This window comes from Salarias fasciatus, chromosome 4, assembly GCF_902148845.1.
Source record: "Salarias fasciatus chromosome 4, fSalaFa1.1, whole genome shotgun sequence".
NCBI lineage: Eukaryota > Metazoa > Chordata > Actinopteri > Blenniiformes > Blenniidae > Salarias > Salarias fasciatus.
The window spans coordinates 2,989,731-3,008,508 of NC_043748.1; the positions used below are offsets into that span (position 1 = coordinate 2,989,731).

General features: G+C 46.7%; 1 protein-coding gene and 1 long non-coding RNA gene across 2 annotated transcripts in view; one reads left to right on the plus strand and one right to left on the minus strand.

The window, feature by feature from the left end:
• Nucleotides 1-1,475: 1,475 nt before the first annotated feature.
• The window catches only part of LOC115387573 (inactive phospholipase C-like protein 2), a 57,240-nt gene continuing 39,937 nt past the window's right edge, over nt 1,476-18,778 (minus strand). The window contains exons 3-6 of the mRNA XM_030090349.1: nt 14,934-15,137; nt 12,937-13,012; nt 7,562-7,671; nt 1,476-3,286 (exon numbers count right to left, since the gene is read on the minus strand). Coding sequence (XP_029946209.1) covers nt 2,855-3,286; nt 7,562-7,671; nt 12,937-13,012; nt 14,934-15,137 — 822 coding nt within the window. The 3' untranslated portion in view covers nt 1,476-2,854. The remainder of the gene's footprint in view (nt 3,287-7,561; nt 7,672-12,936; nt 13,013-14,933; nt 15,138-18,778) is intronic.
• On the plus strand, nt 1,486-14,128 carry LOC115387578 (uncharacterized). Its single transcript, XR_003931395.1, has 3 exons — nt 1,486-1,564; nt 11,190-11,195; nt 14,115-14,128. It is a non-coding gene; the product is annotated as an uncharacterized LOC115387578 (long non-coding RNA).

Consider the following 18,778-nt stretch of genomic DNA (forward strand, 5'->3'; position numbering starts at 1 on the left):
AAAATAATATGGGGAGTTTACATGTTCTCTCTGTGTGTTCATGACTTGTATGTGTAGGGACATAAAAACAGAGCGTAATAATAAAAGGCAGCAAATGTTATGAGATAAGAAAAAAGAAAGTATAATATGAAGTCAAATGTGTTACCAGTGATATAACATTTTTTTTAAAACTCCAGTTGTCACCCATAGTGCTCGAGATGAGACTCATCTACATGACATTCATTCAAAAATAAAGGAGGAATCAAAAAATAATCTCAGCTAAAAGTGATAAATCTCTATTTATTTTAACATGATGCTAAACGTTGAACCGAAACAAGATTCAGGCGTTCTGCATGAATCTCAGTGAAGACAAAAGGACAGAAAAGACAGAAGAATGTAAAATCATCGTACCCGGGTTGATGCGTCCATCCCTGCAGCTTTCTGTAAGTTGGTGGGAAACCACGTCATTTCTCCCGCTGGTGGACTCTTCGGGTGTCTGATCTCCCTGAGAGGTCTGGTGTCTTATATACACACACATCGCCCGGCGGCGTCCACACCATTAGTCCTCAAGACGTCACTCAGGCCAAAAACCACTAATTCTGCCGCCGGCCTTTAGGCTCATTTGATGTTTGATGCCATTAATTAGCCTCCAGTTTGCAGATCGTCTCCATGACACCTCTGATGAACTGCAGGTATGTCTTTGTGGAGGTTTATTAGGGCATACCATTACCATGAGTGGCGAGGGAATGAAGTCAATTAGCTAATGTGTCCACTCTGCTCAGCTATATATAATATAGATATGTGTGTGTGAGAGAGAGAGAGAGAGAGAAAAACAAAAAACAAAAACTGATGCCCTTTTTCAGATCTAATGATGAGCTTGTTTGAAGGCAGTGCTAATGAGGGGCTCTCATACACCAAAGGCATTTGTACATTTTCTCGTTACTACAAAGAATTTACAACGAGGGTACATCACAAGAACAGGAGTCACTGCACTTGAATGTGATTTGATTTTAAGAGCGCCTACAAGATTCGTTTTTAGATCCCAAACTTTCAGCTGTGTATTTAAGGTTTTGTTGCCATCTTATGGACAACTGAAAGCATTGCTTCACAAGAAAAAGAGGCTGTTTCACATAAAAACAAACGGCCTCAACTTAGTTTATTAATAGTAATAAAAAAAAAAAAAATCTCTAAATCAAGAGAATTAACAGTGCATCACAGTGCATCAAAAGCAATCAATGAAGCTTTCCAAAAGCTTTATTGATTGTGGGAAAGCAGCTTGAAAGCTGCTCGGCGGCGCTCGCCAGGTCCATTTGTGTGCAGAGTGAAATGTTTCGAAGCATTGGGATGTGCTGCTCCACTTCAAACTGTAAGAGCGGCCGATTTAAAAAAAAAACAAAACCCACGACTGGAACACCAGAAAGGAGAGGCGTTAAATGCAAGATGGCCGTTTTGCCACCGAGGGCTGATTCAAAAGAAACAAACAAGAGAAGACGAGGTAAACAATGAAGCCAGTTTTAATGGGCCACTCAGAGGAGCTCTCACAGAAACCACACCCACTCGGGAGTGAAACACGCCAGACCGGCGCGTCGTGGCACGAACCCGTAAATCCCTCCGTCCGGTCCCGCGTGCGCCGGCGGTTCAGACCCCGCGCCGCGGGACGACAGCCATCGAATCTCTCGACATTGTGGCAGTAATGTTAAAAAAAAAAAAAAGAATCAGAATATCAATAAAACTAACAACAGTTATCATAATATCAATCGTTAATGTCTGAGAGTCGTTATAGCAATATATGTTCCCTTCGTACAGCTGAATGTTTTTTGTTTTTTTTTTTAACATACACTTTACATCTAGAATCACTGACAGCAGAACCGCGGTTGACCTCCGACGGGCGGGGGTCAGGTATTCCAGTTGAGAGTGAGCGGTGGGCGAGCGCCACCCGGGAGGTGGGGAGGGGGGGGGGGACCAAGACACCACCTCACATCACGGCGAACACACAGGAGACGAGGAGACCCTGTGGAGGGGAGGGGGGTGCTGAAGATCCAGAACCCTACCGGACGACCGGGGACGTCTATCCGGGCAGGGGTGGTTGGGGGGCAGGATGTTAGTGTGAGTGGAATTCAACAGCTGTAGTTTGTTTCTCCTACGCTCTACAGCTCCCTGGTTTGTGCTGAAATGACTCCTACAGAGCTCACGCTAGTAGAACTGCTCTACTTTGTGCACTTAAAATGAAAAAAAAACGACGTCCTCTTCATTGGGGGGGAGTTGGGGGTTAGCACTTAGCTTTATGTCTAAGATAGAGGGAGGTGTAAAAACTCAAAGTCATGCCAAGGAGTCTTTCAAAATAAAAAGGCAAATTTGAGGCTTTGAAAGCCGGCGTGAAGAAAAGCCTGTACCCACAGAGCTTAAGGTACATCGTGAAGAGTGTGTGTGTGTGTGTGTGTGTGTGTGTGAGTGTGTGTGTGTGTTAGCGGCACGGCCCAAAGAGAGACAGAGACGTCTGAATCATCCGTCAAACTGCTGAGCACTCTCAGAAACACACACGGGTGCCAGCTGCTGACCTTTCACCGCAGAAAAGATGGAAGTTGTAAAACCTTTCTGGCTCAGGTGGAGAATTCTAACCTTCTAAATCCTGCGAAAAACCCGGCGCCATCTTTCCCGGCTTCCCGGCCCTCGTATTGACGTGCGAGTGAGGCTCATCTGCTCAGACCTGCGTCTCGCTCCGAACGCGGCGAGTCTTCCTCGCCACCATCATTTCCCTGATCCTCTCTGCGACTTCCTCCATGTCCCTGACGTGGTCGACTTCCTGCGTCTCTGCCGCCGCCCGGCGCTCTCGGCCTGCCTCTGGGGGGGGTTCTCTGTGGGCACAGGCTGCGGGTCAGCACGATCCCGCAGGACTGTCGCTGACCGCCTCCGTCTCCTTCTCGGGGATGGCGTCCAGGGGTGCGGCCGCCCTCTGCTGCTGGGGCGGCGGCGGCGGCGGGGGCTGAGGGTAGGCCGGCGGTTTGGAAACAGTCTGGGGCAGGGGGAGCGCCGGCGGCTGCGGGGGATATTGCTGATGGTAGGGCGGGAGGTAAGCCTGAGGTTGGGTCTGGGTCTGGTACAGCGGCGGGAGCGGCGGCGGCGGGTGGGGCTTGGCCTGAGGTTGCTGATGCGTCTGCAGCGGCTGGTGGAGAGGAGGGGGGTGGTGCTGGAGCTGCGGGGAGGCCGCGCCGTTTTTACTGAGGCCACAGGACTGGGCGGCGCAGTGGATCTGCCGCAGGGTGTCCAGCGCCTCGCTCTTGGCGTGCTTCAGCAGGTCGGCCTGGCCCTGAGGGGGACACACACACACATACACACACACACACACACACACACACACACACACACACACACACACACACACACACAAAGACAGACGACAATGAGCCAACGCTGTGAACAATGTGTCCAAAGGCTTTGGACCAGAGCGACAACATGCTGCAACCAAACACACAATCTCCTCAGTGGGGGGGAAGTTTTTAGAAGAACTCCGCAGAAATGTGTCTGAAACAGCTTTCATGTCTCCAAGTCTTCTGTCTTTTTATGTGACCGACGCCACGTAGAGATCAGGACTGAAGTTGTCTGTCTGCACGCGCTACAGCATCGTCTGGAATCAATCAGATGTTTGGTTGTTGGTATTGCGGGAAGGAATTGCGTTATTTCACCACTGTTCGTAAATTTAGAGAGAAATAACGGTTTATCATCATGTTCTCATGTCTGCTTGACTCTAGTCTTGTTGGCACAAACTTCATACCAGCCATAATTCTCAAAATTTCCCATAGCAGGAAACTTGCTAAAAATGACCAGAAATCAGAAAATAAAGAGCTTTAAAGGTGCTGTAGGCAGGATTCCGCATCTCCGCCATCTTGCTTAGGGTTACCTAAGCAAGATGGCGATTTGACCCATCTAAGAAGACGATTTGAAACCCAGCACAGCCAATCCTGTCCCGTTTTCTCTGACATCACGCCCTCACGCAAGTTAAGCCCCTCCCACAAGAACGTGCGACGAACGCCCCTCGACCAATCACGGTTAGAGCCTCATGGGCTCTTCTGATTGGTCAAAGATACCTGGAGCTGTCGAGATTCCTTTTCAGCTCAGAACAGAGACAGATGGAAACGCTGCGCCCTCGCGGTAGTGCAGTTATGCTACACTCCTAAAGGATTATCAATGGATACTCTAACATTTAATCCAAAGAAAACATAGAAAAATTAGCACTGACTAGCAAAATCCTGCATACAGCACCTTTAAACCTACAGTGTTTAAGAGTAAATATTCATGGCTTCTTCAACTTCCTTGTCACATATTTGTTACATAAACTTCTCAGGTCCAATAAAAACAAACAGCAATAATGAATTTCTGTTCTTTTTATTACTTTCCACTTGCCGTTGCAATAATGAAAATGTTTCCCATTGTAGAACAAATAAAAGATTATTATTATTATTATTATTTTTTAAAACCTTTATTTATACAGGTTATCCCATTGAGACCCAGGGTCTCATTTACAAGAGAGACCTGTGCAGCAGCAAATAAATCAAATAAATGCCAGGATTTCAAAGTTATCTTGGGGAAAAAGCAAAAGTTGCTCTTTTATAAATAATTACACAGCCTTAGTTTAGTCGTAAGCGATAAATACAAAAGATTTCAATCCCAACATAACTATTCAACAGCAACATAAATATTAAAATAACGTGAAAATGTGCACTAACTGTTAAACTCCATCAGGGGGCAGTGTGAAGCCACTAACAGCAGAGCTGGAGCTGGTTCCCTGCCTCTCAGCTGCACGTGGCTGTCATATGGTGGTAATGTTGTAGTCCATCGCTGCTCTGCATTTGAAACGAATATGTGGAGGAGGCGGTGGGAGCAGCGCCGAGGCACCTGCTGTCCACTGAAGGCTGACGGGGGTAGAGTTCCCGGTGGCGCCAGGCGGGCACGGCGGCCTGACATATTGTGTGCAGAGTAAAGGTGCTGGCCCCGCGCCGCCGAGCGGCCTTTTACCTGCGCCGAGCCGAGCCGGCACGCAAAAAAAACAGCGGCATGAATAAGTCATACCACAGAAAATAACCGACATTATGTAAGTCATGACTCACCGGCGCATAAAATAAGACGGCGAGGAGCTCGTTCTGTTGCTGCCGGAGCCGAATCACGACGGCGGCAGCGTGTGTGTGGATCTAAAGCCGGCGGCCGCAGGGGGGCGAGGCCCCGGCAAGGTCAGCCTCCAAATCCCACAAGTATTTTCTAATTAAATCCAAGTCCGGCGTCCTTCATGTTTATCAGCTAAAGGCCGAAGCCTCTGAAGAGACCCAGGGAGCCAGTCGCACGTCTGGAGGGTTCCTTGAGGAGTCGAGGCGTGACTGAGAGTAATTTCTCCTCCACCTGAACTGTAACGTATGAATTCGGTGGGTTTTTACAGAGAATGAGAACCAGAGGGCTGGAGGATGAGTTCAAAGGTCAAGTACGGTTCAGTTTCATCTTGAGTGGGCCAGACTGGTGAAATCCTGCCAAAATAACCTTCAAATTTAAAGTTAAAAGTTCTTCTTTATGTAAAATCTACAGTCTAAAACAAGCTGTTTTTTCAACTGGAGCCTTTTTTCACAAATGCAAAGCAAAGTATTTACAGTAAATGTGAAGTTACTCAAGTAATGCAGTTAAAAGAAAAGATGGTGGCAAATCTGGAAGAGAACTTTTTTCTTTTTCTTTTTTTCACCACAACCTTTCATGCTTTCAAAAAGAACTGCGATCTGCTTGACATTTGCTTCAAAGCCTCTCTCTGTCTCTCCGATTCTACTTTTCCTTTGACGGCGCGGTGCAGTGAGCGACAGGAATGGGCAAAATCCCCTCATTCACAGTGACAGCTCGGATCCGACTCCACTGTCGGGCCAGAGTGCGTACGGGGAGTTCGGGAGACTTCCTCCGCCGCCGAGCGCCGCCTGGAGGATCTGGACGGGGCGACAGGTGAAACGGCCACGAGCTGGCACCGGGCTCTCGCCAAATGTTCAGCGTGTGGCGGGAGATTTTCAGAACGGGAGGGGGAGAGGAGGAGGAGGAGGAGGAGGAGGAGGAGGAGGAGGACGGATGTGGAGGGGTTGGGTGTGAGCTGGTTTGGGTGTCCATCTGTTAAGTGGTACTTAAGCACGTCCCGTTTTTGGAGTGTCGGGGAGATTAATTAATGCAATTCGAGCCGCATTAGCGCGAAAGAAACAATCACAAAAAAAAAAAAAAAAAAAAAAACGTTTTCAGCTATTTGAATTGGATTAAAAATATTAGCCACATGGAATTCTGGGACGACTTCAGTGCTGCTCACTGGAAGTATTACAATTGGAAGGAAAAGCTGTTTAGTGTTTTTTAGTCAGCCACTGTCTTCATATCAGCCTTTCTTAGAATGTTTCGTCTGGTAGTGGGGATTGAATCAACATTAAAAATCATATTTTTCATCAAAATTTTCCCCTTCTTCATTGAGAACCATGAAATTTGCAACTGAATTGGAATCAGGAATACTGTTTTTTTAAGATTTGTTTCTATGTTGAAACAGTTTTATGGTATAAAAATGCCTCATTTCTAAATACAGCATGAATTAAGGAGAATAACTATTATTTAACTATGAATCAGTCTCAGAAAAGATCGATTTTTCATTAAAGAGGCTCCATAAAGCTTAAGTTATACCACTTCTGTACAGTGGGGAGCGATGTTGTGTAATTCCGGTGCCAGTCTGCTGCTTACCTACTTCTCAAAGTTTTGCTTTCTTCTTCTTTGTTAGCGACTGTAGTCCAGATTAAGAAAACTCCATTTAGCACACATGAGTTTCATCATCTGTTCCTTTGTTTTCTGCACGTTTCAAATGTTTCACTGCCCAGATCATCGCGTTTCGATGGAAATCAAACGACAGATGAATAAAGAAGTGAGGAAGCTTCCGCCCATCCCGACCCTCCCGTCAGGAGAAGCTTCCTCACTCAATATAAATGATTTCAGAGGTGATGAGATAAAAATATCTCCGGCCCGGCCTCGGCCCGTTCCTGCACAAAGTGCAGTTTGAGCAGCATGCGGTGCTTTTTCTTCTCTGTTCCCAGTGTTAGTATTACCGGCAGTATTTATAGAGGCTATGAAACAAGAGCATTGGGCAACCTTATCTCCTGAGTCGGGGTGGGGGGGACGGGGGGGGGTGGCAGAGGAAAGAAAGCCTTTTGCTGAACATCGTCTTTCTGGATGTTTTTTGGGGGCTTCTCTTGAGGAATAACCACAGAGCTCGCTTGCGTCTTCAAACACTGTACAATCTTATCATGTCTTGTCAAGATAGCTACACGAGTGAATAAATAAACCACAACTTGGTATTAACGGTAACTAATTAAGAGATTTAGAGATTAAGAGAAAGGGGGGGAAACAAAATTACTCCAGAGAGCTTCCTTAAGACATCGTGTAGTTTAATCTCAGCTACAGGGTTTAGAAATGCTTATCCAGCTGGTTACAGTCTCCAGATTAATCTCGCAAGTCCGCATGAGCGAGCATAATTAGCCGGGCCCCTGTCAAACGGGGGCACGGCGCGATGGCGGGGGGCGATAATGAGCCGTACCTTCAGGACGGTGATGTTCCAGGCGTAGCTCTCCATGGCCTTCTGGAGTTTGCGGCCTTTCAGACCCTCCTTCGCTCCGATGCGGTGCAAGTCCTCATGGAAGTCCAGACCTGCACACAAGAGACACATTTCCGGTCGCCTGTGAACGTTTGAAGAAAACCAGGAAGCGGTAGGAACCCGGTGCAGCATCAGGTTCCTCCATAATCCATCAGAGCGTCCGGCTTCATCTGGCCGTTCCTAATCCCCGAGTCTTAAAAAGACGCACTCTGTCCTTGACAGGTGACCTCGCTTTGATTCACCGGAGTAACACTGATTTCAGATAATAAGCTGCAAGACACTAGAAAGCCCCTCGTCCAGCAGGTGAAGAAATTGTGGAAATCACTGCTTCAGATGTGGATTTCAGCTCATCCTGAAGTTTCCGAAGAAGTTTGACGTTGTTCATATTCAGTCTTGTGAAAATGTTAAATTTTATAATATGTTACAGTCAATTACATTTTAATTTATATAGAATAAAAACCCTTGGAAACTGTAGAACTCAAATTAAAAAAAACTAATTAGCATTTCCAGGACTTTGTTTAACTTTTATGTACGACTTTAAGAACAGATTCTCTCGAACTTTCCTATTAAAACTCCAAGATATCATTTAAAAAAAAAAGCTGTCTGTGAACTGATGTGTTTTTAACTTGTATCAGTATTCAGTAACGAGAAGTAGCTGAAGGTTAGTTACTTGTACTCGTCCTTTTAAAAAAAGTGGTTAAAAAGTTCATTAAAGGTGCAAAAAATGTCAAATTTAAGTAACACTTTTGTGCAGAAGGGGGCAGTAGTGAGTTGACGACGTGGGTCTTCTTTAGAATTTTGTTCAGCGATGAGATTAAATCTGATAAAATATTGGTTCAGAGAGGAAATGTCCATGTAGACGTAAATAAAATCCACTGCTCCAAGCAGCCATGATATGAAGCCACGGCAGAATATCTGCTGCGGAGCCTGAGAGAGGCTCCGACGGGGATTAGGAGTCGTTTGATCTTGTAATCTGTGGTAGGTATAAACGGGGCCGATTCTGGTTCAGGGCTCAGCCGAGAAAGTTTGTGATCACGGGACGCAGTGAGAGGCGAGCCGGGTTATGAGAGGTGGAGTTAAAGTCGCTTCAGCTTCATGAAGTTTCAGCTCAGAAACAGAATGTCGCACCGTCAGAGCAGAGAGCCTCCTTCTACTGCAGCGCTGTCAAACATATGGCTCAGGGGCCAAAACCGGCCGGCAGTAACACTGAGGAAGAGGTTAAAATGATAAAGAAATCAAAATTGCTCGAAAAACCAAATTCAAAGATTATTTTGCACCAGTTTTATTGATCCTGTAAAGAGAGAGAAAACCAGCCTCCATCTGAGGACTCGTGGACACCGTCTATTTTCCGGTTCGCCGTACAATACGCACAAAAAATGCATACGCACACCGTGTAGAGAGCAGCGAGGGTAATGAGAACGGCGGCAGCGGCTCCAGCACTCAGATACAGGCTTCAGAAAGACGAGTAAATACTGAAATCAAACAGAATCTCCAAACAGGAGCTGATGAAAAGACGTGATCCAAACACAGAAGTGAGCTTCAGCGAGCGGGAGACACACACACACACACACACACACACACACACACACACACACACACACATAACTCTCAGATCAGAGTTTCATTAATTTATGTCAATTCACACACACGCAGCTTGTCGTCACTGCAAACAGAGGGAGAAGAGCGAGCCGGGAAACAATGACGATACAAATCTGGGGAGAGACGAAGAGGCAGGGAGCGAGCGCTACATGGAACATTCAGAGAGTCATCTAAAAAAGAAAAAAAACACAGAGAGAGAGAGAGAGAGAGAGAGAGAGAGAGAGAGAGGCAGACGTCCCGTGTGAGCGGACACTGATAAACAAGCAGAGAGGCGGGAGGTCCGGAGCTCAGACAGCGAGGCTGCACCTGTTCCTGTTCCTGGAGCCACGCCGCACCCAAACCACACACAGCTCAACATTATGCAGGAATGAAAGGGTTAACCTGCTCCGCCACCTGGCCAGCAAAATGAGCTTTATTAAAACTCACATTTCTAGAAAAGAATTTATTCTTTTATATTAAGAACAAAAAGTGCATTCATAAGAGTTGGAGATGGCATCTTTAAGAATGTTAAATATAAAGCATCTACAGTAAGAAGCATGAGGAGGGAAACAGTTACAAAAAATTAAATGGGAAACGTGTCCTCTTTTGATTTTCACACAGCGCAACATGACGCAATAACGTGGCTCATTTACATTGAGAAAACATAAACAGAACATGAAATCTAGTGTGCGTTCCCAGCTGAACGGATTGTGGACGTAAACAGGTCCGTAACGTGTTTAGACGTCTTCAAAAACGCTGAAATGGAGCTCTTAATTAGGAGAATCCGTTTGAACGTGAAGCGAAGCGAAGCGAAGGCTGGTTAGGAGAAGGAGTGAGAGCCAGGCTCCCCAAACACACATTAGATATGCCAGTGCGCACACACACACACACACACACACACACCAAACCCAGCGTTAGCATCTGGAGGGTGCATCCCAGCTGTTTTCCTGGTTCCCCATTAGCAATGTGTGTGTGTGTGTGTGTGTGACGGCCGGCCACCGCGGCGCCCGGGGGGAATCACGCAGCACCTCTCCATCCTCATCAACACGTCAGCCTCACTGCCCAAATTAAACTGATTAGCCGCAATAATGACCGGGCGCAAACCGAACACCGGGAGCGGGGGAGAAGAGGCGCCGTGACAAAACGACCCGGATCAGAGGGTCCGGTTCCCAAAAATGTGAGCAGAGGAAAACCCACGTGCCGATCGCCTCACCCCGACGAGGTTTAAATCGAAAGCCGACGCGGGGAAAGCGAGCGTGGCGTCGGCGCGTCTGGTTGGCGGCCGCAGCCATTACGCAGCCATCGTTCTGATTATACGACCTTTTCACGGCAGCATTTAGCTGATGAGCAGAGCACGCTTTAAACGACTGAGGCCACAGTGTCAGATCTAATCACAGGCCTGAGATTAATGAAACAAATGAACGCGGTCTCCTTCATACTAACGGCCTGTCCTCTAATGGCGCCTCCTCTCGCAGCCGATGCACGCAAATTATAGCTTTGACTCCAGATCGATCGCAGGTACGAAACCTTCAATTCCACACAGGAAGACTCGTCGCGCGCCTCTGTCAGGAACTTATATTAAAACGAAAAAACATCCCCTGACGGTAATAACCGTCCCTCATATATTCATTCTGTACACTTGATGGACAATCGTGACGCTGTGCAGATCTGGAGAAGCGAGAGCGGGCGGCGGCAGACGGAGCGCCGGGAGACGGCGGGAGACGGGAAGCAGATGGAGGGGACACGGAGCGCAGGACTGGGACTGAAGTGTCCGGATTAATATCTGTGAGTAATTAGTTTAGCGGTACAGGTGGGAGATTATCACGGCACATCTAAAAATAATGAGTCACGTAAACATTATCAAACACGGCTATCTTCCAGTCGGGTGATTTTTCTCTTGATTTCTGATCAAAAAACAGCCGTGAGGTGTGAATTTTTTCCTTCTTTCGAAAACCAAGCAGAAAAAAACTCACTACTTTTGGAATTGGTCGAGTTAACTGTACTAACCTTCAGTAACTTTTTCATAAATCATGTAACAAACACAACTCGCAGGTAAAAAATGTTATAATAAGTTGCTGTTTTGTATTCGGATCTGGCGCCACTTTCACACTTTATATTCCCTGTTCGGCAGCAAGGTTAACTTTAATTAAAGCTCTGCATGATTACTTCTCTAATTTTGATTTAGGGCTGCAAGTTGTACAACATTACCACTCCTTCAATGCTTGAAAAGATAACAAACTGGGTTTTTGCAAACAGCTCTGCTGCGAGATGTCAGAGACGTCCGCTTTTCAGGAAACAGGTTTTTGATTTCTTTCGTTTCTTTTTTTTTTTTTTTGCTGTACAGCTACCAAAACAACATAAACTCTCTGGAAGCCTGGGTAGATATACAAAGTGGACATGTACTTTTTAAATTCGGGAGCAGTTTGGTTGGCGGAGTGTGTGTGTGTTTTTGCTGGAGGGAGATAGGGAAAGCGCTATGCTCGGCATGCAGATGAGGGACGAGGCCCCTCCAGGCTGCTGAACCGGCCCTCCGCCTCGTGCAGCCCAACTCAAGAGTTTCTGGGTTTCCTTGTCGAGGCTAATGCCGCTGATGCAGACGGCGACGGCTGCGGTAAGCTGAGCGTCTGTGTGGGGTTTAATCTCTGATTAAACTCTGCAGACGCCCCCTTTGAAGATGGATCCTCCTCCAGGGCCGGGGGTTCTAAGAGCCTGGGGGGGGTCTCTCTGACTGAAGCCCCGGTGTTCAACCTGCAGCTCTGCGTCGCTGCACAGCGAGGGTATCAAAAAATATATAAAAAAAGAAGTAGAGAGAGAAGAAAAGTCACAGGACTCCCTGATTTGAAGTCATTTCTCTCTTAATGATCTTTTAATGGTCCATTTTATTCCCGCTTTGCAGAGGCTGAACCTCTCACACTGAGCACGCTCCTTTTCCTTTTTCTTTAAAGTAATGTAGTGACAAAAAAGCGTCCTTCATTCCATCTTTTTCTCTGCGTAATGCCTTCCTCCTCCTCCTCCTCCTCCTCACTCCACGCTCTGTCAAACCTGTTTTCACGTCTCTCTTCCCATCCAAGCATGTTGCGCTGCCCGTCCTCTTCCCGCTGTAGCCCTTTGTCTGCGAGGTGGGCTGATTGTTTTCACCTATCCGCTGACATGATAACGACTCGCTGCTGATTCACTGACGATGGCTCCTTTTCTTTCTTTCTTTCTTTCTTTCTTTTTCCCTCTCTTCCTGTCCACGGCCGCCGCTCCTGTCGATGTCGACGGAGGCGTAGCCGGAGTTCGCATGCGACGCTCGTCCGGTTGCTCGGGACGACGCCGCAACGTTAAAGGCCGTCCATTTGCCTCCGAAATGAAAATCTAAAAATAAACGAGTTCACGCCACTTTGTTTTGCTCCCTGTTTTTCAAGCTAAACAGAAAAACGCACTCGAAAGTGAGTTATTTGGATTCAAGTAGGATACCTTGTCCTTGAATGGTGAGTCATTCTTAGCAGCACTCTCTCTTGCGTTGGTGTGCGCTGCTACTTATTTTTTTTCCATTTTTATTATATCAGAGGCTTTATGAGGGGAAAAAAAACAACCCAGAAACCATTTCAAGATATCAGAAATGTTCAGTAGCTTACAGGGAAATCGCTCTTATCTGCTCGGCTGAAGCAGCCGGTCTTAATGAGCGTGTGGAAAACGCTACAATCACAGCTGCAAACATGGATTTGGCTGTTGCGGACTCCCACAATGCCTCTCACCTGCCCGCTGTGCTTGTGTGAGCTTGGAGTAGACCACATCGGCCGACTCGATCAGCGTTCTGCTGGTTTGGATCATCTGCAAGGAGAAAAAAAAAAAAAAAGACGTGAAGTTAAGCTGCAATGCATCCTGGTACCTCAAAATAAATACCAAGTGTTGAAAAGTGCATTGCTGCATTGTGACCTAGTTTTTAGGCTGGTGGTCTTCCTGTTTTCGTTATTTTTGAAACTTTGAAACCAAAGAAACCTTCTCTTGGTGCATAGTACAATCAGACTGAAGTGTTTATATGGTGTAAAATAATATCACAAAACCCTTTACAGTATACGTGATGAAAATCTCTATATTTTCACTAAATGACAACAATCTCCACATGAAGCAACTTCTAATGATGCCTTCTGGTGCAAAATACAGTGAAATGTGACAAAAAAAAAACAAAAACTTCAGCTGAAGCTGTTGCATTATGCATGCGACAACGCGGCTCTGAGGCTCGTTTGACATCAACAAGGAAACGATCTTTCATGGCAGCATCCCTGATATCTCAGCCCGGGTCTCAGTGCTGGGTTGTGTTTGCTACTCGTCTTTGGAATTTTTACAACTTGCTCGGTGGTTTGGCGGGCCGGATTGGAGTCTCTTGTGGCCTGGTTTTGGCCCACAGGCTTTATATTTGACACCTCTGTGCTATGGATTGGACGAGTCGACACTTCTGTAAATCTGCATGTTGTAGAATTAACTAAAAAAATAACCAAACAAGTCAAACAAGATGACTTTACATAGTTTGTACAACAGACTCAAATCACTTCCACTCATGAATTTAACATATTCTATTGGCTGAATCGCACAGATATAACTGCTGTTAAAACAATAACTGTATCCCAGGCGACTGTGGGTGCAGTCAGGCTACACGCTGTGTCCATCACAAGCCAATCACACACTCTTACTCACACTAACAGGACGCATTTCTCACACGGTTGAATATTGGCTCTGGATCTCCATGTAGTACCACCAGAGCGGCGGCGGCGCATTACGATGTGTGTTTAGGGCCTTAAATACGGTCCCGCGGCGCCGATGAGGAGCAGCTGGACCGCCGCGACAGCAAAGCGGAGGAGGCTAATGAAGTTTCACACTCCAGTGACAGACAGGAAGTGGACTCTCACTCGCACTGTACACAGACCGGTGTGAGCCTGCGTGTGTGTGTGTTTATGCATGCCGTTTCATGTTTTGGATGCAGACAGTTCACAGAAGTGAGAGTATTTATTTAGGCTCCCTCATTAAGGGAGAAAAAGTTACATAAACTTTCATTTGCACTTTTAAGTATTTCATCAGTGCGCTAGAACAAGAGGCCGATTGTCTGCAAATCACTTCAAACGACTCAATTTCTCACATTTAAGCAAAACAATCCAACAAGCTTAACATTTATATGCTTCACGCTTTCACGGTCAAACAAAGCGGGCAGTGTGCACGTAAAGATAAACATATAGATTATGTGTCTTTGGCTTTTAAAGATAAGCATTGTGCCGGCGCTCTGCACGGCTCGGGGTTATAATGGCAGCCTGCTACCGCCCACAGGCAGGGCGACACGCCGTCATTACGCAGTAAATAGCCTGGTGTTGGGAGCCGTGCTCCACAGAAATCACTAACGTTTACAGGCATGACACATGCACGCACACACACACACACACACACACACACAAACACACAGGACCCTCTGTTCTTGGTCAGAGTGTGTGGCGGCCGGCCAATCTCAGGGAAGCTCTACATGGCGCCGGGTTGCCATGGCCCGGGCATGGGGACCGTGAGACCGGAGGGTAATGCACATGTTAATAACCGCACAAGTCCTGAAAGCGAAAACCTCTTACATAACAGCGGCCTGCCGGGCCATTTGCATGGATTGGATCTGCGCCATGACTTTGCAAGGTGATGCAAGTGAGAAAAGCGGCGCTCTACTGGCAGGTTCGCTTGGTGGAACTCATAAAAAAGTGAGGTTTTTAGACACACTCACCATGTCGTAGGCGTTGAGCACTTTGCGCAGCAGCTCCGGCACCGGGCCCTGAGCCTCCATGGCGGGGTAGGCCTCGCTCAGGTCCACCGTCACCCTCAGAGACCTCTCGCTGTTCATCAGCCAGGTGGACACGGTCAGGATGCACTGCTTCATGTTGGCCGCGGGCGTCAGGCCGCACAGCTCCTTGAAGGACACCATGGCATTCTGGGAAGAAACCACAGGCCATGAAGAACGCTCGCGGACTGGATGGAGATCTCGTCTCGACGTCAGCGAGGCTCTGATGCAGCGCTGAACTGGACTTCCTGTTGTTTTCAACTGCTAAGCGCCATTAATCAAAATTAAGTGTTAAGTGCTCCACTAGAAACAAATCAATGCACGTGAATATTGTGGACGTGGCGTTCGCTTGGCCTGAACACTCACACTGTAACGCAGCAGTGTGTGAGGGAGGACTCGCCCTCCCACACACACTGTGTACGAGTAATTCTATTTCTTTTTATCTTTTCCATTATAGCCATACAGAAACAACCCGACTTCCGCTCTTTCCTATTAAGGCAAATTCCTGCACAGATATTATGCTTGGCCAATAAAACGACTGAATGAAAAATATCCGAACCACATTATACTTCTGACCCTGAGCGGAGGTTTAATGAGGGGAGCTGCGATACTCCCGTCAGGCCAGAAACGACACGACATGTTTGTCTAGTAAAATTATCCATTTCCTGCAACGGCAGCCAAACTACTGACTCCAGGCCTAAATATAATAATTTCTTTAATACTTGCTTCCTCGTCTTTCCTCACTTGATATTTAGTGGTTAGTCTGCCCGAGTCAAACTCTCCTTTTGCACTGCAAGCGAATATCAAGCTTAAGTTATTATTAATATTAAGTAAATACCACATATATGACCAGGGAAATGTCGATCTGCAAATCGCAGAAGGGTCTGCTCTCAATTACTATTCTACTTCCGAAGAGAATGTGAAGTGTCCTGAAGCAAAACAACACATTTTACACTTAAAAAAAAAAAACTTAACTTCTGTTGGTTTTCTCTTAAAGATTTGTCGTTCAAGACAAGAAAGACAAACACATGCACTGGGAGAACATGCGGACTCAATATAGAAAGGCCACAAAAGGTAGGAATCGAACCATTTGGAATAATACGCTATAAAAATGAACAATGGCGAGAACGGCGACAGACGACGAAGTGGGATTTCTATTGCAGGTGACTCTCAAATACAAAACTACCCAGCCTCAGGAGATTACCAGTTCTTCACTTCTTAATCCAGAGCATCTCTCCAGTCTCTGTGAATATGCAACTTTCATTAATGGAAATTTAATCGCTGAATTCATAAGCCAGCGAGAGGGTCAGAGGTCAGAGTGCAAGCGAGCCACGTGGGCTGCGGCACAGGGAGCCGAAACTGGGAAGAAGAAGAAGAATAAAACGCTGAACATCAAGGAAATGTGGTCAGAACACGTGGAACTGAATGAGAAATGAGAGACGGAGGAGCAGAGCGACACAAACAGTGTAGAGAGAGAGAGAGAGAGAGAGAGAGAGAAGAGGCTGGCGGTGGCGTTAGGAAGTCAGTCCACACACCCGGCACTCCGCAGTGTGGGAACCGGCGGTCTCCAGGGGCCGGACCTCCAGGGCGCGCGGAGAAATTGTCATCCCTCAGAGGACACGCTGTCACCGCGAGGCCCGAGCTTCCCCCAGACAAAGAGGGCGGCCGGAGGGAGGGACGCGGCATCTGTATGCCGGTCGGCGCTCGGCCCATCGCCCGGGACAGCTCTGCTGCTCGGGATTAAGACCCGGCGTGTTTGTGCCTCGGTGTGGTCGGAGCCGGAGTTATTAGCATTCATTATGCGTTGAATAATTCCTCGCATGAGCGTACGGGACCACACGCATAAATGTTTCCCTGATAATTGCCGCTGCAATAAAAGCCATACTGTTTAGAAGCGGCCATGTTACAAAACCAAATGAGCGGCTTGTGTTTTTAATTAGTCCCCCCACTCCACCCCCCACCCCCACTCCACCCCCCCACTTCACTCCTCTTCCAACATTCCCCAAACGGGGGGAGAGCTCTGTGTCCGGTTACAACACCGCTTTTGTCTGTTTGCCCCTCTTTCTTTCCCTCCCGTCCGTCCGTCCCGGTCTTCTGAAGCGAGGCTGAATGTGCACATGGCAGTGCGCGCACACACACACACACACACATCTCGGCAGATGAAGAGAGACTCCGGCTTGGCGGCGCCGCTCCAGCTCCATCAACGCTTCGTAAGGTTCACGGGGTGCAGCGTTCGAAAAAAAAGAAAAAAAAAACTTCATTGAAGTCTCCCACGGAAATAATTGATCTGCTGCCTGGACTAACACATGAAACATGGCGGCCTATCGTATCTGCCCACTGGCCAACGCTCATAGATTCTCTCGCTCTTTATTATTATTACCCAAAATGCAGTTCTGGTTTCTTTATTATTCAGAGCAGACCACCTGGAAGCTGCGCTGTTCGAGAGTTAAGAGAGTCTTGAAGGAGCTCAGTGAGGCGGAGGGATGTTTCTGACAGTGACGTCTAAAGTGCCGCAGTGTGTGTTTCTCCGCTCCGCTGGCTCAAGCGGCGATATGTGAACTTTTAGAAAGTCTGCGATTAAAAGAGGTTTTTCCTCCGCATCGAAATTTGGCTTCAAGTCAGGGACGGAAATCATGGCGAAGCCTGGAGGTCGAAGGTCACGGGCCCGATCAGCTTGACCCCATAGTGCCGGCTCCACGTGCCTAAAGCCTTCATCATCATCTACTATTTTCACATTTAAAAGACGACTGCTCCATTCTAAATTCATCCTCTTCATCTCGGCTTCACCTCTTCCATGATTTCGCTCATCTCCTCATTTCAAAAGGACAAATTTACATTTCAAACCGGTCGGCAGTGCGGTGTGCTGGATAAATTCTGAGTAAATAACATTCTAAATCACCTGATACTTTTTAATGTAGGTCTGTAGATGAAGCTATTTGCTATTGAAAAGGAATCACAGAAACAGCACAGATTAAGATCAATGCTGCAGCATGCCTGGGATCATTTCTACATCCACCTACAGTTACTCGGTTTGAAAAAAGAAAAGATGTCTGACTGCTCTCAGTTCTCAGGGAACCACATTTCCTTTCATTTTTCATGCAGTCTGACCTCGAAGCAAAGATTACAACCTAATCACAATCACTTGGAGCGTTGGTTGTTCAAGTAGTCAGAAAAAAAATAACACAAAATGAAAAATAACATCTGAGAAGCATTACTCAGTTTTTTTTTTAAGGGTTAAGAGAGAAAAGCTAAATTTAAAGATCCAGATTTCAGTGCAACAACATAACAGCTATACTTACAAAAGTTGCGGACTGCAAATCAAGACTTGCCACATATTTCAGATCCAAAGAGGCATTTGAGGGGCGCGAACGCCCATATTTTGTAAACTCTCGCTCTATTGTGGGATCAGTTTCACCTGCAGAGCACAAAAAATATTTTCCTCTGTGCTTAGCTCTTGGACAGGAAAAATAATTATGAGAGCGCGCCCGTTTACCCAACTGAAAAATGCATGACAGCATGCCAGAGGAGCTCTAATCACATCTCTGCTTATTTACTTTGGTCTGTCTTTTGTTTGCCGTACCATTAGACTGAGGGTGCTGCTCACTGCAGACCGGCAGACCTCGCTATTTATGACCTGGATACAAATTAAGGGATAAAACCCGAGTATATCCTGGAGAGGCGCAAATAAACCCTTGAAATAGAATATTTTTGATGATGGATTGATATATGTGGATTCTAAAAATTAACCGAAGGGAGAAAGGAGTGATATGGTTTGTGATAAGTCGACACAT